This window comes from Diospyros lotus, chromosome 5 (assembly GCF_014633365.1).
Source record: "Diospyros lotus cultivar Yz01 chromosome 5, ASM1463336v1, whole genome shotgun sequence".
Classification (NCBI taxonomy): domain Eukaryota; kingdom Viridiplantae; phylum Streptophyta; class Magnoliopsida; order Ericales; family Ebenaceae; genus Diospyros; species Diospyros lotus.
Window position 1 is genome coordinate 4,051,540 of NC_068342.1, and position 27,493 is coordinate 4,079,032.

General features: G+C 37.9%; 2 protein-coding genes across 2 annotated transcripts; one reads left to right on the forward strand and one right to left on the reverse strand.

Annotated features, from left to right (window-relative positions):
* Positions 1 to 1,226: 1,226 nt before the first annotated feature.
* On the forward strand, positions 1,227 to 6,466 carry LOC127801678 (protein NDL1-like). The gene is made up of 11 exons (XM_052337009.1): positions 1,227 to 1,504; positions 1,616 to 1,715; positions 1,808 to 1,905; positions 2,179 to 2,267; positions 3,349 to 3,409; positions 3,489 to 3,575; positions 4,085 to 4,162; positions 4,230 to 4,289; positions 4,706 to 4,761; positions 5,216 to 5,351; positions 5,965 to 6,466. Exons 1-11 carry the CDS (start codon positions 1,460 to 1,462, stop codon positions 6,205 to 6,207), a joined length of 1,053 nt encoding a protein of 350 aa, XP_052192969.1. The 5' UTR covers positions 1,227 to 1,459; the 3' UTR covers positions 6,208 to 6,466.
* Positions 6,467 to 7,450: 984 nt separating this feature from the next.
* On the reverse strand, positions 7,451 to 27,240 carry LOC127802050 (uncharacterized). The gene is made up of 9 exons (XM_052337702.1): positions 26,883 to 27,240; positions 19,212 to 19,276; positions 12,815 to 12,863; positions 10,748 to 10,842; positions 10,308 to 10,393; positions 10,162 to 10,221; positions 9,937 to 10,018; positions 8,082 to 8,195; positions 7,451 to 7,811 (listed from the first exon to the last, which is right to left on the reverse strand). Exons 1-9 carry the CDS (start codon positions 27,067 to 27,069, stop codon positions 7,641 to 7,643), a joined length of 909 nt encoding a protein of 302 aa, XP_052193662.1. The 5' UTR covers positions 27,070 to 27,240; the 3' UTR covers positions 7,451 to 7,640.
* Between the last annotated feature and the right edge of the window lie 253 nt (positions 27,241 to 27,493).

A 27,493-nucleotide genomic window follows, 5' to 3' on the forward strand; every position in this document is an offset into this window, starting at 1 on the left:
GTAACAAAAAAAATATTGCAAGATTTACCGACTTCAAAATATATATTACTTAATAATATACTAGCATTAAACTATTTTAATTTATTAAATAATTAAATATATTAAACAAAATATTATAAAATATTTTTTTATCAAAATTTCAAAATAAACGTATTTTTTTAATTTTATGTTTTGAGAAATAATTTTTTAAAATGATAAAAAACACGCATTTTCAATAATTTAAATATAGACACTTAAAATATAAAATTAAAAATAAATTTAAAACTCAAAATTTAAAACTGAAACACGAAAAAAACACCACCTAAATTATCGCATGAACGAGAAGGGTATGCTAAATCTATGCGACTAAACTCACATGATTAACGATAGTCATTAATTATCTTCTTATTAAAAAAAGTAAATTTAGATTATTAATAAGCCATTATAGGTAGTAATAACAATTAAATTAAAATTTACCATAATCTATTATGATTAATTCATCTTGAAAAAAAAAAAAAAAAAAGTAGTTGAATGACCCATCATTGCAACAGACATTAATCAATCTCATCACTTGTCCACTGTGTTAGATAAAATAATTTTATGAAAAATAGTACAAGACACTGGAAGGGTAAATTGGTAACATACAAAGCATAGAATTATTAATCACGGTCACGTGAGTTTTAGAATATATTGTAAGGGTAATTTGGTAATCTAAGAACCGGGTGCCTTTCCGTGATTTCCGTTCAAGGTTCAAGCCGCGTTTTCAGTTTTCGGGTGGCGTGGATAAATGATGATCCGAATAATAGTTTCCATATCTGCCCACCCGTACAAAGAAACGCGTTTTCGAAAGATCAACGGCTGGGATGACGGCATGATTGACGGTGGTGATGATGGCTAGCAGCAGTAGATCAGAACTGAGAACCAGGAGCAAGAGGGCAGGGCAGGCATACTATACCACGGTGAGCTGGAGCTGTGGGCAGCAATAATCAGCAGCAGCAGGAGCAGGATTTATTCCCTTCCAGGTGGCATACAGCTGTATGATGCTTAAATTACTCACAAGCCCATCCCATGATCCTATATTTACCTCACAGACGTACTATCAGCAGTAGGTGAGAGTTTGAGTCACAACTCGTTACATTATATGTACATTAAATGAATTTATAAAACTATATGTATAATAATTTACGAACCGAACTTACCATTGGATTTGGATGAGCTAGCCGATGCGTCCAAAAAGAGAAAGGGCTGCATCCGTAATACTACGGTTACGTGAAGGGTATCCGGGTAAATTCGGAAAATTCAAGAAAGGATGTAGAAAATGGAAGAAAACGCAGTGAGTGGCTTTCTTCTGGGAGAGGCTGGAAGACAACAGTCACAACACAGAACAGAGAGGAGGAGTTATTGAGAGAGAGAGAGAGAGAGAGAGAGAGTTGCTCATTGTTTTTCCTTGAAGCTGAGACCTATTTTTTTAACTCAATATATGGGTGATTCAAGCGATTCTGTTTCCATAGATATTGGAGGGAAGGTAGCCGCCATGCCCACGAAGAATCATTCATTTCTTCTTCTTAATTCTTATTCTTATTCTTCGTCTTCTTCATTAAACGCTCTTTGGCATTCTTGGTAATGGGCATTGCAGGAATGTTTGGTTAAGACGAGCAAAGGTTTAATCTCGGTCTTGGTTTGTGGGGATCAAGAAAAGCCTGCTCTAATAACGTACCCAGATGTTGCTCTCAACTGTACGCCTCTTTTTCTTCTTTCCGTTCCACAAAATTGTTAGTTGATAGTGATGTTTGTGTGGGATTCTTACGCTTTTTGTGGGTTTTTACAGACATGTCGTGTTACCAGGGTCTCTTCTTCTGCTCTGAGGCTGCTTCCTTGTTGCTTCATAACTTCTGCATTTACCATATTGATGCCCCGGGGCATGAGGTCAGGGTCACGTATTAATATCACGCATTTTCCACTTTGTCTTACAGGGATGAGGAACTTTTAATACCCCTTAATTAATGCTTGAGACCAATTAGGCGAGGTCGTGTAATGGAGGACTCGCCTGATTGGTCGGAATGTATTAATTGAGTGTATTAAAACCCTTTTAGCATTAGCTCTTCTTGGTTCTTTGTTAGGGTTCTTGTTATTTTCTTGAAATTTTCATGTGGAGATGCTAATGAGTTCTGGGTGCCATCTGTTTAAGAGTTCCTGCAGTTAGGAGCTGCAGTGATATCTTCAGATGTGCCTTTGCTCAGCGTGGATGACCTTGCAGACCAGGTCGCCGAGGTGCTCGATTTCTTTAGGTATGTAAATGTTGTTTTTTCAATCTTCTGCTGGAGTAATAGGACTAGGTTGTCTCTCCCGTTGTGGAACTAATACAACTAGGTGTCTTTAAGATGGCGTGATGTGTTTTTTAAACTACAATAAACGAGCATGACCAGAATTAGTTTTTGCTTACTAACCAAGACGTGTAAAATAGGTTGGCTGAGCATATCCACAGTATTACTTTTAAGGTGTCACTAGCACAGAAGTAGAGAATATATGCTGAGCATTATCCCCATATTCTTTAAGCCTCAAACCACTTTGGATCGTGGAACCAGAACCTGAGTGCACGGACAACTTTATGTTCCCACAACTTTGGAATAGATACGAAGTACCAACTTATTATTTTATGCTAAGCTGCTAAAGTCTCAATTTTAAGGATCAAGCTTTTGACATTCTTGATATGAGTGTCAACGTGTTTGTAATTTTGCCTCAGAAGGACCTTCAGTCTGAGAAATTAGTTCACATTGCCCATGTACATCATACCCAGCTATAGAATTGCAATCTTATGGTGTTGATAAACTAACTCTATAATCATATTAAAACTTCATTAGAAATTGGGTTTTAGCTGGTAGATTTATTGGGTATTTTATTTCTTGTTGGTTTCTGTCTGTCCAATTTTGATTCTATAGGAAATGATTTCGTTTTCAAATTATTCTATTTCAGTAATATTTCATCCATGTAAGAATTGTTATAATTTAATTCTTCTATGTTATTCTCTCTTTCTCCCATGTCTGCTATCTCTCTTCTCCCATTTTCTTTCCCTCTTCTCTTTTTGCTCTCATGCTCATCTTCTCTCTTCTCTGTAAATATTCTCATATTTCTCCTCCCAGTTTCTCTTTTTCCAACTCTTTCACATTCTTCGTATAAAGTCTGCTACCCCCATTCCCTCTTCTATTTTCTCTCTCTCTTTGGTCCTACATCACAATGATGTGCCTATACGAAGATGTAGAAACTCCCGCTTCAGAGTTATTTTCATATTCCCTTTGTGATAAGTATCTTTTCCTAGGTAACTGTTGCTTAATTTTGTTTTCAATTTAATTCTTGACCTTTCCGGTTCAGGCTGAAAGAAGTATTCTGCTTAGGTGTAACTGCGGGTGCTTATATTCTTACCCTTTTCTCTGTGAGTGTTGCTGCTCTTTTGCTCATTATATATGTTTTCCAATCTTCACTCTATTTATTTGTTTTCTTTATATTGGCAGATGAAATATAAAGAGCGCGTGCTTGGATTGATCCTTGTGTCCCCTATATGCAGAGCACCTTCTTGGACTGAATGGCTTTATAACAAGGTTAAAATCTTTACCTCAACCAAACACTTGGAAAGAGAAAAGCATTAGAGGATAGCATGAATGTCCTTCCATGATGCTCCCTGCAGATTTTGAGATATGATACCAATACACAACCAGGAATGTGAATCCTGTCCATGAAAACAACCCCTTTACATTATATAATATCATGGCTTAGTAGCTGTACCTTGTGTTTATGATTAGTGGAATGAGAGGTAGACAAGTGAAGACCCCACTGGAAAGGCTTACGGCTAAACACTACCAGAATGAAGACCAAATGATTCAAATCTTAGGATTGGCTCTCTCTTGCATGATCTCTCTATTCTGAATTTAGGCTAGTTGCACATCTCATTGCAAGTGTTACTTGTCACTCCATGCTATAGTGACCCAGCCAATGCAGTATGAGGCATGGTGATTGAATTCTACTACTTGGCATTTCACTTTGGAGAGACCTACATTTCCTGGCAGTGTGAGAGATTGGCTTGAGATTTGACGTAACTCTGTTTTTCCAGGTACTATTGAACTTGTTATACTTCTATGGAATGTGTGGTTTATTAAAGGAGTGCCTTCTCCATCGCTACTTCAGCAAGGTATTTCAAATCACCTCAGTCTGGTTTAGTTTCTGATTTGGTGATGTAACCACGCAATTGCTTCCAGGAGCTTAGGTGTAGCAACAGGCAGGGCACAGAATCAGAAGTAATACAAGCTTGTCGAAGGGTAAGCTAAAATCAGCTGTAGCCTAATAAGACATTATCATTTTCTCTTTGAAAGGAGTATCTAGAGACCTACGTTTCTGGATGACAAATATACCTAAAAGAAAGCCACATTTTCAGAAGTTGCATGGAAAGGGTGTTTGTCTAGGTATTTCTGTATTCTTTTTACTTTTTTCCTCCCTCAATCTGTGAGACTCTTCAAATTTTTTTATTTTTGTTGTATGACCTAACTGGGATTTGTTGAAAGGATGACACTTTAACTTATTTTGAATTTGTGCAACAAATTTGACTATAGTTTATGCCATTGGTCTGTCGTTCAACATCTAAAGAACAGGCAACTCTTAATTTTTTACTTAGTATCCTCATATGAGAATTAGGAGCTTAATTGACCTTGATGATCATTTTGTCTTCCATTTGCAGTCACTCGGAGAAAGGCAGAGTCTGAATGTCATGCGCTTTGTACAAGCAATCAATGAGTAAATTCCTGTTCCTGTTCTACTATTATGATCCACCAGTTTGTTATATTGTTCTTTCAAATGCACACACACAAAACAATTCTGCCCGGCTTTCTCCTTTTCCTTTGGAATCTTTTCCCTTGTGAATTTGTATTCTGCTCCTGGTTGGCAACACCTAACTGGCTTTCCAACCATGTCAACAATATATTTTTCTTGTAATACCTTGGAAGTTAAAAATCAAACAGTATTGCACAAATATTCTAAAACAAACCTCTTGCTTTGCAGTAAGGTACAGATTGATATTTGACTCTGATATTTTAAGTACAGTATTTAAATAGATAAATTTGGCATTAATAGCTCAAGGGGAGAAAGTTCTGTAAGTTGCTTTTGGCTTGCAATTGCTACCTTATTTTCTTTTTACCTAGCCCTTTGTTTTACCCAATAATGCCTCCGTTAATTATGGAGTTTTATGTAGGAGGCATGACCTTTCGGAGGGCTTAAAGAAGCTAGAATGCAAAACTCTCATTTTTGTGGGTGATGGCAGTCCATTCTGTACTGATTCAGTGCACATGAATGCCCTAATGGACAAAAAGATCTGTGCTCTTGTGGAGGTAGTGTTTCTCACTCCAGTTCTTTCAATTCCGTCTTCTTTGTAGATTTCACCATGCTCAGTGACATTATTGTATCAGTACAGAATGGACTAAAATACCAACAAGCACCGAACTCTTTGCAACATTATTGTATCAGTGACATAAAAGGCACATTTTTGTAAGACGTTATATCTGGAGGATAGTGGTGTGAAAGGATAAGAACTAAGACGATTAACAGCTCTGTAGGAGCAACTAACATCTCCTGTGAATGAAGAATCCTAAGGAATAATAGGATTTTGGCTTGGCCATGTAACGAGGAAAAGCCAAAAAAAGGGCATGAGATGGTGTCTTGGTTTCTTTCATTATAGCAGACATTTATGCATATGCTTATCAAGCAGCATTACAACATTAGATATGATTAGGCTAATGTTCAGAACCAACAGAAGCCTTAATTCCAAGAGCATGTTTTAATACCTTTGTTTTTCCTGTTTGAACTTGAGTTGCTGCTTTGACCGAAATGCATTTGCATTTGGAGGCAAAGTTTCCAATGCGCAACATGTAATTCCGACAATGGTACTGAATGTTAAATTGAAACTCCCAACAATGATACTGAAAGTTTTGCGTTGCACTACAGGTTCAGGCATGTGGCTCGCTGGTGACTGAGGAGCACCCGTATGCAATGTTGGTTCCTATCGAGTTTTTTCTAATGGGGTTTGGCTTTACCCGGCAACAACCTATTGCTAGCTTATCAAGTAACGGGGCAAACCCCACCAACCCTTCAAGGTATTTCTGCTCCATAGCGCCCGAGATGCTCTCCCCTGAGAGCTTAGGGATCAAGCTTAAACCCATTAAAACCCGGGCAACCATCGACGTCTGACAACCATGTTTGAAGCATATAAGGCTTCACAGTGGCACATTCTTTGATTGGTTTGTGTTTATAGCAATGGGTTTATTATTATTATCATCATCATCATCATCATCATTATTATTATTATTCTTTCGTGTGTGTTAAATTAGGTTTCATTGAATGGATTCTTTCTAGTAGCTTGAAGTTTAGATAAAATGGATTAGAGTTACTCTAATTTGACTGTATAGGAGGTATTCTTTCTGAGAGGGATTTCAATCATTTGTACTCACTGATGACTTTGTAAGTTTGATGCTGTTCTTTTGCCATGGTCAAAGTGAGGCTCCTAGCCCTAGCCATCATTATTTTAGCTAATAAAGTTGTTGGTTTCATTATTTTGGCCATCATTATGTGCAGATTCTGCCCATAATTGTCGCACTTGTGAAGCTCAAATCCTAAATGTTCAGTTTGAATTCACCATTTCATGTTTATGCTTCTGTAATTTTGAACATTTGGGCATGGATAGTCTTTTTCCTCATCAGATATAGAAAATGAAATCTTCTTCCTTCTATTGTCTCTCTATGTTGCACGCAAATGGTAAACATTTTCGATAAGAAATAGAAGCACGAAATTGGACATTCTTTTAAAAAAATAGACATAAATAGAATTCAAAATAGGAATGAAAAACATTTTGAAAACGTTCTGTTGACTCTCTCTCCCCCTCCTTTTCTGTTTCAAATCCCACCAAAGGAGGCAGGAACATGGTTTCTACAGTGGGGTGCAAATTCTTTTTTTAATTTTTAATTTCTCTCTTAATTTTAATTAATTAAATTAATTTAACAAAATTAATAATGGAGAAGATTTTTTTTGGCAAAAAACATAACTAAAATAATATGACTTTCAGAAACATTTTTAAACCATAAGAGACGTCTCAATTAATGACTCAAATCACATAAAATTTAAGTACATCTTACTCTTAAGATTACTATCCAAATTTTAAGAATAAAATAATGCAATAAAATATTGACACATTAGAATAAACTTGAAATTCAAAAATAAAAATTTAAACACACCATTCATAAAATACCACAGGCATAATAATTAATAAATAGGTGCAACATGAAAACTGAAAACAAGCGCTATCTGTAACCGCAAGTTCTAAAACAATAATAGCACCAGACGGGAAAGAAGGCACCTAAGGTATAGTAACTGCAGATTGTACATGAAACAGACATATAGGAACAGAGACGAAAGTAACAAGAAATTGCAGGAGACAGAAGAAAAACATGTTTTATCATTGTGCAATCAAACAAATACTAAAAGGGACACAAGAAAGCAGGTCCAATTCCACAAAAACGGAAAGTGAGCAAACTATGGTTTCGCCCCTTCCAATTTGGCCTGAGGGCAGAGGGGGTGTGCAAATTAATAATAGTAGCTCCAAATCCAATCAATACCAAAAGGTTAGTCTAGGAAGAAAGTTTTAAGCTCCTGAAGGTGGAAGTAAGCAAAGAAAGCTTGCTGGGAGCTGACTGCTTATAGTCCTTCTCCAAGGCTGCTACTGCCAGGGATTGCAACTCCGGGCTCTCCTTGTCCTCCTTGCTACGCCCTTTCGCCAGCTGTCCGATGGCAAATGTACACTGAATAAACAGGGGCAAAGCTTTCTTTCAGTCATACAAGATGGCAAACATGCCATGAAGGCAACAAGTATTATAAGCTTCATCTCATTCAAAGTCTGGAGAGCTGAGATTTAAAAATATCTAGAATAAACCATCCAGGAAATACTTCAATAGGAACCTTCATGAAACCCCATCCTCCTCCCACAAGACCAAAAGAAATTCCAAGACCATCAGACATTTTGTGTGTGTGTGTGTGTGTGAGAGAGAGAGAGAGAGAGAGAGAGATCTAACCAAGCAAATGCCATAAAGTGCTCTGGTGTTCTTCCCACCAGTTAAGTCTATGGCAGATGCATAATACTTCTTAGCTGTCTGAAGGTTTTCGAGTCCACCAAGTGTGTAAAGCACCTGTTACAAGCAAGAAAGCAAAAAGCTCAGTCCAACTGATGCAGTTAGGAGGGTGCTCAAAAGAGACAACAAACAGAATTAATTGGTATGATGATCATCATATTTATATACTGAACGAGTTCTAATGGTTCAACATGTTTTAATAAGATAAGAAGGAAGAAGAAGAGAAGAAAAGAAGGAAGAAGAAGAGCACAGGTAACCTTGCAACCTCAACGTAAATAAGTCAGATCAGGTCTTATTGCATCTGCTTGTGAGGAGGGCTACTGACAGGCATGCAACTGACATTGTCTTTTCACTAGCGATGACCAAGATTTTTGTTATGACGATGCTCCAAAGTTGGCCAATCGCTAGTCAACATTATTCTCTTAGAAACAATTTACCAACCCACAAGGAATGTAATTTATGTAAAATGATGTCCTTGGGAAAATTTCTCTGCAAGGATTTTTACTGATAAGTTATATACCTACTTAGGCACCTAATGGAAAGATATTGGGATCATTAGAAGGATCTGTATATGGTGTTTATAGATTTAGAAAATGCCTATGATAGGGTCCCTAGAGAAATATTATGGAGGGTCTTAGAGAATAAAGGAGTCCAAATAGTCTATATACAAGCCCTTAAGGACATGTATCACGATACAAAAACAAGAGTTAGAACATGCGGAGGGGACATTGAACCGTTTAAAATTACAATGAGATTGCATCAAGGTTCTGCACTAAATCCATAATTATTTGCTTTAGTAATGGATGAACTTACTAAACACATTTAGACAAAGGTGCCATGGTGTATGCTATTTGCAGATGACATAGTGTTGGTAGATGAAACAAAAGAAGGAGTGAACACTAAGCTTGAGTAGTGGAGAAACAATTTAGAATTTAAGGGATTTAAATTAAGTAGAAGGAAAGCATAATATATGTAATGTAAATTTATTAAGAATGTAAGAGTGGATGATGTTATAATAAAATTAGAAGACCAAATTATACAAAGAAAATACCATTTTCGAGATTTGGGATCAGTGATTAAAAAAAATAGAGAAATTCACGAGGATCTCACGCATAGAATTAAGGTAGGTTGGCTAAAATGGAGAAATGCATCGGGAGTGTTATGTGATGGTAAAATATCATTAAAACTAAAAGGAAAATTCTATAAGATAGCTATAAGACCAGTTTTGTTGTATGGTTCAGAATGTTGGACAGTCAAATACCAGCATGAACAAAAGACGAACATAGCGGAGATGAGGATACTAAGATGGATGTGCGGCCATACAAGAAAAGATAAAATTAGAAATGAGATTATTCGTAATAAGGTAGGGGTAGTGCCAATCGAGGAAAAGATGAGAAAGACCAAGCTAAGATGGTTTGGTCATGCGAGAAGAAGACCAAGAGACGTTCATTTGAGGAAAGTTGATGAAATAGAACAATTAGTCAAAAAAAGAGATAGAGGCAGATCCAAAAAGATTTTGGGAGAGACATTTAAATTTGATATGAAGTGTACAGGTCTAAATGAAGATATGATAAAAGATAGAAATACATGGAAGTCTAGAATTCATGTAGCCGACCCCACATAGTGGGATAAAGGCTGGATATGTTGTTGTTAAGGATTTTTACTGATAGTGTTTTGTGCCTTTAACCCCTCAAAGAAGACAAGAAGAGAACAATTATCTGTATCATAACATATATGTAGATTTACTTCCCTACATGGGAAACAAAAATTACAATGCCCTAAAATAAATGCCACTTACATCTGCATATGCCAGGTGATACAGTGGATTTGTTGGTTGAGATAGGATTAACTCTTCATAGCAGAAAGCTGCCTGCTTGAACCTAATTCAAACCCATAGAAGGAGAAGAAGAAAAAAAGGCACATCTTAAACTAACACACGATATACATTCTCTAAGAAATTAGAGAAATAATATTTCAATTTTATTCTTTCCCTTTAACAAAAGGCGAACTACAAGTATCTCACATTTGTAGAGAGACATAAATTTCAGCAAGTTCCCTCCAGGCATCATGATCTGCCATAAATCTGGAGAAACAAAAATTCAACCATGTAGCCACATAAGACAGAACATCACTAAAATTGAAACAATATGCTTTTGAGAAATTCCTCACGTTTCAAGATATTTATTTATACACTCAATGGCCCCTGAAAGGTTGCCTTGTGCCTTTGCCATAGCTGCCTTTCTCTTATGGACTACCTGAATTGCATGAAGGGAAAAGAATTAACATGTAAGATTATGAATTTGCTATCTCTACAGGAAGGACTGTTCTCTTTCTTGCAACAAAAGAACTTAGGGTGCGTTTGATAGGGGTGGAATTCATTTTCCATTCAAATTCTAAGAAATTCTATCAAACAGTTTTTTTTTTCATGGAATTCGAATTCCATCTTAGTTCAAAAAGTGAAAATTTTCTTAAAATCAAGGAATTGAAATTCCTAGGGGGTGGGGTGAGAATTGGAATTCCGCCCCACTTTCCACCCCCCAATCAAACACACCCTTATAACATTGAAACCAAAATGAATTATTTTACAAAGAACCTGTAGGGGAACTTACCTGATCGAATGGATTATCCTCCAAAAGGCTTGAGTAAGCTTTTTCTGCCTCAGCCCAGGATCCTTTTGCTTCAAGTAGCATTGCTTCCAACCTACCTGCATTTATAACCAAGCTAAAATTGTAAAAAAGACATCTTTGTCCAGCTAACACACCCTTTGACACATGAAACAGACCAAAAGCAGCGATGGATAAAAACCATTTGCGACAACTGCATTTATGACCTTACATGAAAATTTAATGACCATTTAAAAGTTATTAATCACCAAAAGCTATCTTAGTGCATGAGGATCCTGGCATTATAAGGCGTAGGGAGTGTCACAGGCTCAACCCTATCCAGCAATTTATGTGTAAATGCAAGGACATCCTCTAATCTATCAAAAACTAGTAGTTGATGAATTGGTCAATAGCAACTAGCCCAGTGGTCTAATGCTCATTATATCCACTCATCAGGTAAACAGTCCACTATCAACTGATACTTCCACAAATTGAGTGACAAATTGCACCGCATGGACAAGTCATATAGAGCTTTATAAGATTGGATAACCACCAGTCTCTCTGACAAGCGGTCATGGTTAGAACATAACCATAATCCCTTTTTTTCCTTCAACCCTCCTAAATGTAGACTTGAATAACCCATTAGATTGTCATGGATAACCCATTTTTTCTTTTAATTAGCAGTTGTGAATTGTCATCATTCCACATTAGCTTAGCTTCATCATTCAAAATCCAATCTCTTACATGATGTATTTTTTTTCCCTTAAAAATAACTTGATTTTTGCCTTTTAGATCCACCACTTGATTCTTGGTCCTCAATCCTTAAAACACAAGTGATGCTTTAACCTCATAAGAAATAAGTCTTTTTAGGCAGTCAATAAGCCAATTTAATATGTAATTAAATGTTCACCCCTTTTTTTTTTAAATGATTAGCTATATGGTGAGATCATAAGCCATGGAAAAATCCAAAATAGCTCTTACCTTTTTTTTTCTCTGTTGAAATCCATGACCTCCAACATACTTTACCCATTCAAGTCACTTTCTCTAATGTTGTTCTCTCCTCTAGGCATTCCTTACAACAATCCCTCTTTAAGTCCACCCAAGATTTTGTCTTTTGTCTTTTATCTTTCTCCCAATCTGACTTGTGGTGCATTTACACTGACAGCATTTAGAGTCACTTTGAGAACAATTTTAACTGCAATAATCTAGAGTCCCTTCTCTTAAAACAACTTTAACTGCAATAATCCCATCTCCAATTTTTTTTATATACACTACCGCATCCTTTTAAGTCTTATTCATAATAATTTCCCCTCCTTTCCTTGTACAGTAAGCTTTTATCCTAACTCAACACATATCTTAGCCTTCTCATCTGTTGGAGGCAAATAATATTGATTCTTCATCTTAAGCCTCCAAATATACCCAGATAAATCTTCCAGAGATGTGTTTAATACTAAAATTCTGAACACGTGAAATAAATCACAAGGAGAAGAATATTTGTCCATTTTGCATATAGTATGTTGCTACATGTCAATTAGTTGCAGAAGATGGAAAAGGTCTTGGGGGGAGGGGGGTCAAAGTGCACAAGGACACTACACAAAGTACAATTTGAATCACCTAAATATAATTTTAAAAATCAGGTTTTTACTATCCTTGAATTTCAAGATCCAAAATAAGCATAAAAACACATAGCTTAAGGTATTAAGTATAGGATCTCAAATCACAAAATGCTGGCCTCATCTGTATTGAGGAACAGATCAAAGTCTCAAACTAGTAGACCACATTTTGAGGCAAGATTGTCTGCTCCCGACATTTATTTTGCAACCACACCGTTTCTATCTCTCCCTGCAGTTGGAGTAACTGCAGGGAGAGGACTACCAAGAATGATGGTGATAATGTCAGCATGGAGCATATTTTTTGTCTTTGATATATGACTGACTCATAATCTGATATAAAAAAGACAGACCATGAATTTAGGTCATGTCAACACCACAGCCATCACAAGGAAACTTTGCACTACCTCCCTCATAAATAGATACTGATGTCATGATATAGCAATAAGTTACTTGAACTCACCAATCCTCTTGCTCTCAGGAAATTTCTTTCGTAAAACCTTTATGCAATCCTGCAGAAGATCATGGCAAAAATGCATTAACTATGAGTTTGCAAATTAAACATCTAATGTAATTTATGAGTTTGAAGAATAGTTTTGGTACTTTATTATGCCATTAAACGCATAAAAATTATTTTATTAATTAATGTACCCTAGTTATGTTGTGTCCTTTTTTGGAAAATGCCACATCTTAAGTTTTGTTAGGTTTTGTCATACTCGTCAGCACTTGCCTCACTTTCACAATTTCCAAAATGAAGCTCAGCTACTGTTTGTTATAGGAGCTCACAACTGATCTAACTTGAGATATTCATCAATGGCTTCATTTGACATCCTAGAATTGCACATACCAAAACTATGATGCACTTCATGTACGAAATGAAAAGGGAGGGTAGAAGCTCATAAGAAGGGAATTTCAGTATTTGCGAAACCAATTGGGCAGGCTTGACTTTTCTCAGAGTATTACCTGTTGCAAAATTCACCAACCATACAAATGACAATAAGGGAGTAATGCATATGAGAAACAATACCTTGAATACCAATATCTTAAGGTAGTAGTCCAGTTGAGAATAGTAGTTGTAGTCTTAAGAAAGTTAAGAGTTCTTAATAAATCCCATCAGCAATCAATACATTGCCCTTCCCAGTTATCCAAACAAGACAGGTTTCCTACTTCACCCCAGTTAGATATATTTCTAACCATCCTCTTCCCCTTCCATCAGACATGGGATGGAACTTTATGGCCTCATTCAAACACCCAGAAAATCGAAACCTGTCCATTAACTTATCAACCCAAGGCCACAACACTCTAGACAGGTTTAGAGAGCAAAACATTGGTTTATCCCCTCAACTATACAAATGCAAGCATATTAGTTGAAAAAAAAGTTCCCAGTTGTCCTGTTAGGAAAATTTTAAAGGATGTGGATAGATGACATTATTAGTATATGAATTGCGTAGAACACTCTGGAATTGCAGGCATGAAAAGAAGGGATAAAAGACAAAGCAATAGCATTAGTATGGGAGAGAGACAGATTATCAATGCCCTAATGCTTTGGAACAATAATAGTATCCTTTCTCAAATTAGAGCCCCCAATATATGTAGGGCAATAATACATTCCACCAAGGATCTTGTTAGAATTATTAGTATATATTATAGTTATTATATGTGTGTGTTTTATTTTTGTAATTTGATGAAACCCATAGGTTTAAGGCCTATTATGCTTATTATAAATAACAAGCTAAGAGAGGTTAGTCTCTTAGGTTTTTTCTCATAATTATTTTCTCACATGGTATCAGAGCCACTGGTGAGGAAAAAACCCTAGCCCTGCTGTGTATTTTTTCCAGCAACCAAAACCCTAGCCGTTGAACCCTAACCATCACTGCTCAATACCAAAAACCCACTGTCCGACCACCATTGGTAACACCGCCCACCACTATCAGGTTCGCTGCCCCTAGATTGGCCGACCGCTGAAGACTCACCGCCGCCAGACCACCCACACGCCCCCACGCGCCGCCGCCGATTGCTGCCTCCGTCTCCACGCGCTGGCGCGACAGCGCATCCACCGACCACTTTTTTCCTGCTTCTCCAGATCTGATCACCCGCGACTCCTCTAACCACTTCCAGTGTCGAAACCCTCACCATGTCTGATTTCAGTGACACCGTTTCTGCCGGTGCTATTCTCGCTTCGGCACCTGTTGCCCCTGCTGCCTCTCAATCATTTACTGTCTCCAATCTTAATATTACCACTGTCAAGTTGATAGGGTCGGCTAATTATCTCTCATGGGCAGCTTCTGTCAAAATTTGGTTCAAAGGGCAATGCCAAGCGGATCATCTTACCACAAAGGCTGAAAGTGTGCCAAAAGCGAATCGGGCTAGATGGGAACAAGTTGATGCCTAGTCATGTAGCCTCCTATGACAGTCTATTGATCCTTCCATCATGCAGCTCTTTCACCCCTTGGAAACTTGTGTTGATGTGTGGAAGGAAGCAGAAGAGTGTTATACAAATGACATCCAACGTTTGTATACTATAGTTTCTAATATTAAGAATCTCAAGTAGGAGTCGTCTATGGAATCTTATCTGGGACAGGTTCGGGCTCTCATGCAAGAATTTTGCTTTTCTTCCTCTCACTACGACCCTCACCGAACAGATTGCTCAACGAGAGAAGATTTTTATAGTTATTGCTCTCACTGGTCTGAAACTAGAGTTTGATGCCATCAGGCATCAAATCTTGACCAACTCCGCTAGCCCTACCATGAAGGACTCCTTCAAAAGGTTGTTGAATATGACAGGGGCACATGGTATGTCCTCTTCTTCTCATGTTGTTCCTCTAGCCGAATCTTCAGCTCTTGTGTCTCAAGCTTCAACCGTAGGAGAAAATAGAGGACGCAATAATAATCGCTCACGTCCACAATGTACATTTTGTAAGAAACTGGGTTATCTTGAGGACAAATGCTGGAAGAAACATGGTCGGCCAGCTGCTCCACCTGTATCATCTACTAGTGCAGCTCATGTATTTAAGAGCAATCCTAGTCCTGCTCAATCTCCACCAAGTTCGCAATTGGTACCTATGTCTGCAGTTGAGTATGATGCCTTCTTAAAGTTTCAAGCTACCCATCCGTCTCATCCTGGTAATCCTATTGCTTGTGTTGCTCAAGGCTCATCTATTAGTCCTTGGATTATAGATTCTGGCGCCACTAACCATATATGTGGTAATGAACTTCTTTTCTCCTTACTTACCTATTCTGATACCTTACCTACTATTACCCTGGCTACTGGCACCTAAACTGTAGTTAAAGGAATCGGTCAAATCACACCCACCTCGTCTTTCTTATTAAATTCTATTTTATATGTTCCTGATAGTCCTTTTAATTTGATTTCAGTTAACCAACTTACCAAAACCCTTAACTGTTCTATTATCTTTACTCCTACCTCTGTTTGTGTTCAGGACCAGGGTACGGAGCGGGCGATTGGCGTCGAGCGTGAGTCACAGGGTCACTATCATCTTGTTGTGCCTAATTCGCCGGTAGCTTGCACTAGTGCCGCTTCCCCAGATCGTCTCCATTATTGTTTCAGTCATCCCAGCCTCTCCAAACTGAAGAAATTAGTTCCTAATTTGTCGTCATTGTCCATGTTTAATTGTGAGTCGTGTCAGCGTGGTAAACACGCTCGTCATTCTTTTTCTTGTCCAGTCAATAATAGGGTTGAGGCTCCCTTTTCCCCCGTGCACTCTGATGTATGGGAGCCTAGTCGCATCAATTCTACTCTTGATTTTTTATATTTCGTCACCTTCATTGATGACTTTTCCCGCTGCACTTGGTTGTTTCTTATGAAGAGTCGGTCAAAGTTATTTTCTATTTTTAAAACATTTATTGTTGAAATAAAAACACAGTTTGGAGTTTCTATACGTGCCTTCCGCAGTGATAATGCCTCTTGAGTATTTTTCTTCTCCATTTACTACCTTTATGACTACCAATGGCATCTTGCATCAATCTTCTTATCCTTACACACCTCAACAAAATTGGATTGTTGAGCGTAAGAATCACCATCTTATTGAAATTGCACAGACGCTCCTTTTACATGCCAATCTTCCCACCAAATTTTGGGGCGATGTTGTTCTAACTGCATGTTATCTAATCAATCGCATGCCATCTTCAGCGTTACATGAGCAAATTCCTCGTTCCCTTTTGTTCCCTACACAACCACTTTATTCTGTTCCTCTTCGTGTTTTTGGATGTATCTGTTTTGTGCATTCTTTTTCACCCAGACCGGATAAGCTTGCTGCAAAATCTCTCAAGCGTATCTTTCTCGGCTATTCCCGATTGCAAAAAGGCTATAAGTGTTACTCTCCTGAGCTGCATCGCTATTTTTTGTCCACTGATGTCACATTCTTTGAACATCAGTCTTTTTTTTTTTGGGTTGCTCAACCTGATTCATAGAGTCTTCACCAGGTTTTGCCTGTTCCTTTTTCTTTTCTTCCACTGTCCTCCTCGGGTTTGTCTATCTCCTCTGTGGCGCCTACCCTACCATTTTCTGGTCCACCTACCACGACTCATCCACTTCTTACATATCACCGTCATCCTCATCCCGCTATCGGCGCCAGCATTCCTCCAACCCAAGACTCTCCTAACTCGCTCTCTCCGTCTGTGGTCCCTCCTGCCCCAGATCCTGAACCCGACAATCTCCCTGTTGCTCTTCGAAAAGGTACACGGTCTACTTGTAATCTCCATCCTATTTATAACTTTTTATGCTATGACCGTTTGTCTCCTTCTTATAGTGCATTTGTTTCGAGCATTTCTTTTGTTTCCATTCCTAAAACCACTAATGAAGCTCTATCCCATCCTGGTTGGCGCCAGGCTATGTTAGATGAAATTGACGCCTTACATTCAAATGGTACTTGGGATTTGGTGTCTTTACCACCAGGAAAGACTCCCGTTGGTTGCCGTTGGGTATTCACTCCCAAAATGGGTCCTGATGGCCAGATGGAACGTCTTAAGGTCCGTTTGGTTGCCAAAGGCTTTACACAGATCTATGGGCTGGATTACAGCGATACTTTCTCTCCTGTTGCGAAAATGGCCTATGTTCGCTTCTTTCTCTCTCTGGTTGCTACGCGTCATTGGCCACTCTATCAGCTTGATATTAAAAATGCCTTTCTTCATGATGATTTGCAAGAAGAGGTATATCAGCAACCACCTGGTTTTGTTGCTCAGGGGGAGTCCAATGTAGTCTGCAAACTCAAAAAGTCTCTCTATGGTCTGAAACAATTTCCATGGGCGTGGTTTGGCAGGTTCAACACTGTGGTTCAAGCCTTTGGTCTCACTCGAAGTGAGGCTGATCATTCGGTTTTCTATCGCCATTCTTCTTCCTTATGTATCTACCTGGTTGTTTATGTCGATGACATTATTATCACAGGAAGTGATCAGGTTGGAATACAGAAGCTGAAGGAACATCTACATCAGCACTTTTAGACCAAAGACCTAGGCCGACTTCGGTATTTCTTGGGTATTGAAGTTGCTCAATCAGAAGATGAAAATCTGGTTTCTTGGAAAAGTAAGAAACAGAATATAGTAGCTAGATCTAGTGCAGAGGCAGAGTATCGGGCTATGGCTAATACAACTTGTGAACTCATCTGGCTTAAACAACTTCTGCAGGAACTCAAGTTTTCTAAAATGTCTCCTATGAAGCTTATTTGTGATAATCAGGCTGCCTTACACATTGCTTCTAATCCAGTGTTCCATGAGCGGACTAAGCATATTGAAATTGACTGTCACTTTGTTAGAGAAAAACTGGTTGAATGTGTTATTGTTACAAACTTTGTTAACTCCAATGATCAACTTGCAGATGTCTTCACCAAATCTTTAAAGGGTGCTCGAGTGGAATATATTTGTAATAAGTTTGGTGCAAATAATAACTTTGTTAACACACACATATAATAAGTTTAAGGCCCAATATGCTTATTATAAATAACAAACTAAGAGAGGCTACTCTCTTAGGTTTTTTCTCATAATTATTTTCTCACAAATCTAATTTCTACCAATAATAAAAAGATAACCTAATGTGAATGGTTTTTGGACCATCCTAGGGCATGCCTTATCAAATGGAACAGGAACTTCATATCTCCTAGTGCCAAACTTACTGTTCAGGTGATGTTACAAGGAAAACCTCTATCTCAAGTCATGAAGCCATGTAGCCCCAAAGTTTTCAATTCTCGTGTCCCTAGGTGATCAATACATGCACCATATCTCCAAGGATTATGTTTATCCCACACCTTTCTAACCAAATTGTTCAGCGACACTAGCTAGGTCTCCCTAGTCACGACCAGAATCCAATGACTTCCAAATCCCATATTATTCCTTAGCAACCCACTCATATGTCCTGATGCACGCTAACATGTTTATGTTCCTATAAAGGGAAAAAGCTCTTTTTGTAGAGGAAGCTTAACCTTGTTTAAGTGTAAATCATCAAGCTCCACACCTGGCCAATATGATTGAAGCTCATGCTAGGAATGGTAAGATGGTAATCCAATGGTATAGTAATCTTATGTTTACTTTCTTTTCAGATGCAAATTGCAGTAAAAAAATTAAATTAAAAAGAAAAGATTTCTTAAAGCAACAGATATTTCACATTAACTGATTATGGTTCCTATATGCAAAAGTTCTATGCACTAAACTTACTATTTGAAAATTTTTTGACATTGAAAGAAGCCAATTAAGTATTCCATTAATGTGCCCAAATTTTTATATTAGCACATGAATGGCAGGGGACTTGAAGTGAACCATGGATTCCAATATCTTCCAATAATGTTTTAATAAATAAATATGAAGATAAAGCGAGTCCGGGACCATACATCAGAAAGAAAAAGTTTTACCTTTGCAAGATCAAGGCATTGGCAGTCCAGAGCTGCAATAGCAACCTGCTCATATAAAGTCCACTCTATATAACAAAAAAGAGGAAAGCAAAAACACCCATTAATGTAGAGTTCTAGCTAAACAAGGACCTTCCCCATTAACAGCTACAACCAAATTTTCATTTGGTAATAGTGTCTGCAGGAAGAAAAATAAATCCAAAGAGGCTTGCAATAAAATATAGTGATAACTCTAGTACGAAAAAAAAAAAAAAAAAAAGGGTATAAAACCCATTTGTGTCTACTGTTTACATATGTGCAAAACTTCTAACACTAAAAATTGTGAATTATTAACATGACTATCATTTTAAACAGAAAGAGGCTTGCATTTTAAAATCCACTAGCTAATAAAGATGGATCAGACCTAATCGGATTAAGGCTTGTGTTTGCTGCTGTTGTTAGCTAACAAAGATAGAGATAGGATGATTGTTCAGAAAAAGAAATTATATTTGACTGCATTCACATACCAAATACCAAATGTGAAGAAAACTGCAAATAGCTGAGAAACTTTGCCTAAATCAACAGTTCATTACATGAGAATCCAAGCTTATAAGATAAAGTTGTATTGCATGTTGTCTACAGTTATTATGTCTGCAACCACATACAGATACACTCTTATTTACAGTATGATCATTCTATATCCAGTGCAATAAAAAAAAAACAAAAAGGTTCTCTCTTTTACAATATGATGAATAATCAGCACATAATATGAAACAACAAAATAGTCACGTTGAACATCCACTTGAGTAGAAATTCACCAGTAGGGTAGTGTTTTTTGACACCACCAGCATCATATATTTGGCCTGAGTATGATTTTTGTTTCCTCATTTTTTGGTTATAGGATATATGAAATTACATCCATGGAATCAGCTGCACAATGTAGAATTGGATCCTTACCAACAATTTGAGCTCTCTCAAAGTGACAAACAGAAATTAAAAGAAAAGATACACACAAAGACACATGAGGAGCTTTCACAGGCTGTGAACAACTATACCGCTAGTATATTTGTGTCTAACTCTTGGCAAACTCTTGTAGTCTCTTGCACAATTCCAGAAAGAGGGAGAAGTGCTGAACAGTTGATCTCCTTTCACATATTAATACATACAGATACTTATTAATTTAGTTATTGTGGTTACAAATAATTGAATAATATGTTTATATCTACTTAATGGAAAAAGCACAAAAGTGAATGTTTACCCCAAAATTTTTGGATGTTAAGAGTTAAGTTGTTGAGAATTATTCCGATAGATGTAAAAGGTAATCTTTTAACTATATTAATTGAAATACAGATTGTTCAAACACATGGAATAGGAACAAAAATAGGAATCTGCAACACCAAATGCTCTGAAATATAATGCAATACCGTCAAACTTAGTAAAAACTATGCTATAGGAGACCTATTATTTTAAAGGGCCTCTTTTGTGAGAAAGATATCCAATGAAAAAATCCATTTCTTTTGCGAGACTAAGCATGTAAAATTACATTTCAAAAGTGTATTGAGCATGACAGCCATCTGTTCCATTTTTTTTCCTACTAAAACTCCACTTTTCTAAGATTCTGGTTCATTATATTCAAATAATTTGCACTTCTAAGAAATAAATATGAAAAGATTTTACAATCATTTGGATAGTTAAATTTTACAATCAATCGATTTTGTAAGTCATAAAGGCACAAGTACTTCGCAATAGCATTGCGTTTGTTAAGGTCGTCTCGAGTATATGGTATAAGAAGAAGATGATGGCAATAGCAGTGAATGATGGCAGTTCTCTAAAGTTCCTTTTGAAGATTTTAGATAGTTGTGACCCAAATTGTAATTAGTTATAGTTTGGGGGTTAAACTGTAAATATCTAATAATATTCATTGAGATATCCACCCACTATTATAAATAGAGAGCAAGGGGTAGCAAATGGAGAGAGAGTTCTTATTTTTCTATTTGTAATAGTGCTGATTGTTTCTGAGAGAAAGGCTAGGGCTGTTAGCTTTGTAATCTTGGGGGAAAACAATTGGGGCGCTCGGGAATAGAAGGGAGAGAAGGGCCGCTACTGTACTGATCGATTTCTGAAAATAAAGATTGCTCTCAGGAGGACCTTAGAGGTTGGATGTAGTGCCATTCACATGGCATGAACCAGGATAATCTGGATGTTCTTGTGGATGTGTGGTTTGTGTTTCTTGTTTGGTTTAATTTTGTTTTCTGTTTTATTTTCTGTTGATTCTATTAAATCTATTCCTTAGATCAAATCCGTGAGTGTGTGAGAGTAAGTGTGGTAGAATTTCTGTCCAAGAAATTAGTTCCAGTAACCTTAGATATAACAAATTGGTATCAGAGACTATTTCTAGTATCAAGATTCATCAAGATTTCTTCTGTTTTGATTCTCGGTCATAGAATAGTGTCAAATAATGGCTGCAACTAGGTATGACATAGAGAAGTTTGATGGCCAAAATGATTTCGGCCTTTGGAAGATGAAGATGAGGGCTTTACTAGGAAATCTAGGGCTGGAAGAGGCCTTAGGTAGTGAGGAAAAACCACCAGAATCCCTTACCGATGAACAGAAAAAGGAAATCTGTGATAAGAGAAAAGAAATCAACAAGAAAGTGATTAACACCTTGATTTTAAGTTTAGGGGACAAAGTCTTGAGGGAAGTGGCCAAAATGACCACAGCATCAAACCTTTGGAAAAGATTGGAGACCCTTTACTTGACTAAAACCTTTTGTCTACTAGGTTATATTTGAAAACCAAATTTTTTCTCCTTTATAATGGATGAAGGTAAGAAACTGCAGGAGCACATAGATGAATTTAACAAGTTATGTTTGGATCTTGAGAACATAGACATCAAATATAATGATGAGGATAAGGCCTTAGTCTTATTGCACTCTCTACCAAAGTCATATGAAACCTTTGTTGACATCTTAAAACATGGTAGAGACAAGTTGTCTCCAAATGATGTGTTTGTGTTTGATATGATCAGGTTTGTCCATCATTCATGGAGAAAGCAGGAGTTGGCTATCGGGTGAAGAACTCAAGGCAAATGGTGGAGAATTGTTGAAGTTTGCCTCGAGTTTTGTCCTAGAAGATAGCAGAACCGGAAAGGAGCATGAAGAAGTAGTCTCGGCTGAAGAAATTAGGCAGCTAGGGGTTAAGTGTAATTAGTACATTTTGTTGGGGTTAATATGTAATTTCCCTAAGTTAGTTAGTTGCCTAAGTGTGTCCGCCTCCTCTATAAATAGGAGGGCAAGGCGCATGCTAAGGGGGGATCATTCTGTGAAGTGCTCTAATCCTTTGTATTATGAGTGCAAGGCATTGTTCAAGAAAGGAAGACTGTCTGCAAGTCTTGGGATTTTTTCTTGGGGAAACAGTGTGGTATTGTACTCAGGGTTTGTGGGCTATGAGGGCTATGATGTACTAATCTTTTGTCTGAAAATAAAGACTGTTTGAAGGCTGGATGTAGGTTTCCTCAAAGGAAACCGGAAACCGAACCAGGATAAATCCACGCCTATTGCTTGTGGTTTGATTGTTTCTTGTTCTTATTTTCATTCTGTTTTTTGATTGCTCATATTTTCTATTTTCAATTCCTATTATCGTTAGGTGGATTTGAGAGTGTTGAGAGAGGCATATACCATCTAAGGGTCATTTCGCATAGTCCTAGAATAACAAATTGGTATCAGAGCCTATTTCTAGTATCAAGATTCATCAAGATTTCTTCTGTTTTGATTCTCGGTCATAGAATAGTGTCAAATAATGGCTGCAACTAGGTATGACATAGAGAAGTTTGATGGCTAGAATGATTTCGGCCTTTGGAAGATGAAGATGAGGGCTTTACTAGGAAATCTAGGGCTAGAAGAGGCCTTAGGCAGTGAGGAAAAACCACCAGAATCCCTTACGGATGAACAGAAAAAGGAAATATGTGATAAGAGAAAAGAAATCAACAAGAAAGTGATTAAATTCTTTCATTGCCATGAAGAAGGGCATATGAAGAAGAATTGCCCAAATAAGAAGAAAGAATCCCAAAAAAGAACCAGCCCTGAATGTTCGAACACCACGTGTGGTTTTGGCTATGAGAGTGCGAATGTCCTATAGTCTTTCTAGGTATGCAGTAAAAATAGCATAGGTCCTAGGGTTATGGTGTAATTCTCATAGGAAAAGGGTATTTACCCATAGAGTCATGGTGGAGGGGGGAATGGTTTGTCTAGGCATCAAAGTAAGGTTAAGGGAGTTGGAAATGGGAGAATAGGATGCATGGTGGAGCTATTCCAGATTATTAAGAAGCTGTAAAATATATCCCTGTTGTTATAGAAAGCCTAATGTCCTTATGAATAATTAGATAGTGAGAATGGAAGTCCTAAGAGTTACTAGGATCTCTTAGAGAGATGGAAGCAACCCTCAAGAATAGAAGTTATGTGGTGCATGCTTGCAGGTTCTGTGGATAAGCTGCAGCCTCTAAAGGATAGCCTATGATAAGGTTAGGCTGTGTCATTTGTTGAGGATGGCTCACAATGGTGAGCAAGGACTAGAAAAGGTATCTAAGGCTAGGGATATTAGGGGAGCAGAAAATTTGCAGGTGTATAGGAATAGAAACCATGTAGCTTTGTCTAGATCTCCAGATGTAGAAGTCTCCAAAATCAGTAAATCCCATTAGAAATCAGTTTCTAGGATGTTTTGGGAACCCATCTAGGCCTTGTCTCATGGTGGAGCTAGTTGAGGTGAACCTAGTGGAGATGGTATGTCCCTAAGGAATTCCCAAGCATATATGAGATTGCTGGAAAAAGTATGAGCTTGCTGGAAATTGCTTCTGGTATGAAAGTTTAGGTGGAGGAGAGTTGTGGAATAGGTATGCCTAGGTCTTCTAAAAGCTAGGGATCTCACCTATGAGGGAAAACTCTACCAATAGGACATAAAATTAGCTAATGCTAAGGGCAAGGGATGAAATCTGGGATGCTGTGTAAAGAAAACAGCAAGGAGAAACCTTTGGGAATGTCCTAAACTAACCTATGAACCAGGGTATAGCAATAGAGAAATCTGAAAATTTTTTGGTCATATTCATTGTGTAAGCTTGGGCTAGATTGTGAGAGGGAGGAAGCTAGTATAGCTTTGGCTCCTGCATTGAGGGTCCTTGTGAACAGTGAGGGGAAAAGGGTGTGTGCAAGGGTTGTCTTGTATGGTGAAGCCCATGGTTGATCAAAATCTGGATTAAGCAATTAAAGGGAAGGAGAATCATCTTGTAGGTAATGAGCAAGGGAATAGAAGGTCTAGTGTTGCCTAGGATGGGTAAAAGATAGAACCACAAGTAATCTACCAGTGAGGTATGGAATGTTGGGTTTGAAGGATGCTTAGGCTCAGGTTTGAGTGCTAAGGAGCAGGTTGGTAAATAGAACCTCTTGTATAAGAAGAGGTGATGCACTCTTGTCCAAATGAATGGCATGGAGCCATGTAAATTTGGGGAGAATGTTGGACTTAGATGAAAGATCCCTTAGGTTAAAGGGGTGGAGTGCTGTGAAGTGTCTATTTGAGAATTAAGGAAGGTGCTGGAAATGGGGAAAAGTCTAAGAAAAATGCTAGACAAATGGCCATTGATTAAAGCAGCACATGAAGGCCTAATTTGGATCAAATAGGTATCACTAACAGCCATTATCCATGTGGAAACTAAGAGAAAAGTGATCTTATAGTATAGCCAAGGAATAAGAGGCTAGAGGGAAAGGTAAGCAAGGATTGGTTGCTTAGAAGGTCTCTCTAGGTATGAGATATGGTAGTAGTTCCTTAGGTAAGATATAAGATTGGAAGAGTCCAAAAGGGTTAAAATTGAGTGCATAGGGAAGCTGTGAATATTCCAGTGGTATGCTTAGTATATTGATGGGCAGCTTTATTGGTATTTTCTCCAAAATAAAACTCTCAAGGTGTAGCTGAGTGTTTAGATCAGTGTTTGAGAGTGTGGGAGGAAGGATAAGCTGGGAAATACAAAGGCATAGAGATTGGAATAGGGTTTGGACAGCTTAAGGCAGCCTAGGTTACCCTAATTGTAAGCATATCTTAGTAGACTGGTAGGTAGAGATGAGCAATCCTGTTTGTTTGAAGGAAACATTAGAGGAAGATCAGTGGTAAAGCCTAAAAGGCCGGTTTTGGGGAGCTAGGAATAAAGTCTAGTAGTGGAAAGGCCAATTCGGATGAGGTTCACTGTGTTGTGATGCTGTGTAAAAAGTTTGGACACTTTTGGATTAATGAGTATCATTGAGTATGGATTTGGTTTATGGCGGAGTGTACTTAGACACTATGGAGAAACCAATCATATTGGTTTTAGGAATGTATCCATTAGGAAAATCCCTTGAGAAGGATAATATCTACTGAGAGTTGCAGGTTTAATTATTGCAGCTAGAATTTTATCCAAAGATGGTCCATTGTTATGTCTTACAGCATTGATTTGTTTTCTTTGATGTTTGTTTTGTGTTTGAGTGATGAGGTGCAGCATGAAGAACCTATGAGAGCAGGTTCATTTCATCTATTGAAAGGCCAAGGCTTGATGGATAAAGGTTGAAGTATACTCAAGACAATGGTGGAGAATTGTTAAAGGTTGTCTCGAGTATATGGTATAAAAGAAGATTATGGCAATGGCAGTGAATGATGGCAGTTCTCTAAAGTTCCTTTTGAAGAGTTTAGATAGTTGTAACCCAAACTGTAATTAGTTATAGTTTGAGGGTTTAACTGTAAATATCTAATAATATTCATTGGGATATCCACCCACTATTATAAATAGAGGGCAAGGGGTAGCAAATAGAGAGAGAGTTCTCATTTTTCTATTTGTAATGAGTGCTGATTGTTTCTGAGAGAAAGACTAGGGCTGTTAGCTTTGTAATATTGGGGGAAAACAATTGGGGCGCTCAAAAATAGAAGGGAGAGAAGGGCCGCTACTGTACTGATCGATTTCTGGAAATAAAGATTGCTCTCAGGAGAATCTTAGAGGCTGGATGTAGTGCCATTCACATGGCATGAATTAGGATAATCTGGATGTTCTTGTGGATGTGTGGTTTGTGTTTCTTGTTTGGTTTAATTCTGTTTTCTGTTTTATTTTCTGTTGATTCTATTAAATCTGTTCCTTAGATCAAATCCGTGAGTGTGTGAGAGTAAGTGTGGTAGAATTTCTATTCAAGAAATTAGTTCCAGTAACCCTAAATATAACAGCGTTTAGCTTCTTAGGAATTATTATTGATGTCTCATGGCTTGACTAAGGGGGACCTTGTTTCAATCAAACTCCAGGATAGAGTTATCTCCATCTAACTTGTTGACTAAATATCCTAGTTGCCACCAAAAACTGGACTTTTTTTTTTTTTTTTTCTCTTCCAAGGTAAAATCTTGAATCAGATTAGAAACAGAAGCATCTCCGCATCTTATTGAAGCGGCTGAGAAATACATAGCCCTTAATTTGGTATTAACATTACGGCTACGACGCCCTACAGCATCAGAACAGCTAAAATGCCCATTCTGGCATCAAAGTCGAAGTCAACTCAAACAAAATGAAGAAAAATCGATTCAGGAAATCACACAACGATCAAAGCGTGGGCACAGGAGTTGCAGCCGAGTAATTGTGAAATCAAGGGTTTAGGTATTGGGAATGGATTGAAAAAGCAAAAACAGGGAAATTGATTACCTTCGGAGCCGAGAGCGGATCGCTTATTGGAGTCATTCAAGATGGACAAACCGTACTTCAAGACCTTGTCGGAGCGTCGGAGCTTGAGTTTCCGAACGAGACAGAGGTACTCCCAAGCCCCTCCTCCTCCGTTGTCCACCTGATCCTCCAGGCTCTGCACCCTTGCCTCCTCTGTTTTGCTCACCATCTTCACTCACTCGAGCAATTCTCAATCCCTCTCTCTCTCTCTCTGCCGTTGGCCTTTGGATCTATTATTACGAGAGACAGAGCAAACTCATCAGCGGTCGTCTGGTGTTTGGGGTCTCCGCACGGTTGATCGCTCCTAATGCTAAATTAATTTATTTAATACTGTAAACCCACTGAAGCGGAGGCCCCGAAGATAACTAATTCCAGTTTTCTGCTCTTTTAGAAAAATGCTAGGGGGCATCACTGATGACAATGTCATCAGTGATGTGGCACCCCATCATTGGAGGAGGAGGCCATGGGTGCCTATGTATATTACTTTAGAAGATAGTCCGGTACACGCAGTAATGATCCTTTTTTTCTTATTATTATTATTAATGTACCATCACAAACTCTCTTACTGTTCGGTCTCATAATTTCAACAGGAT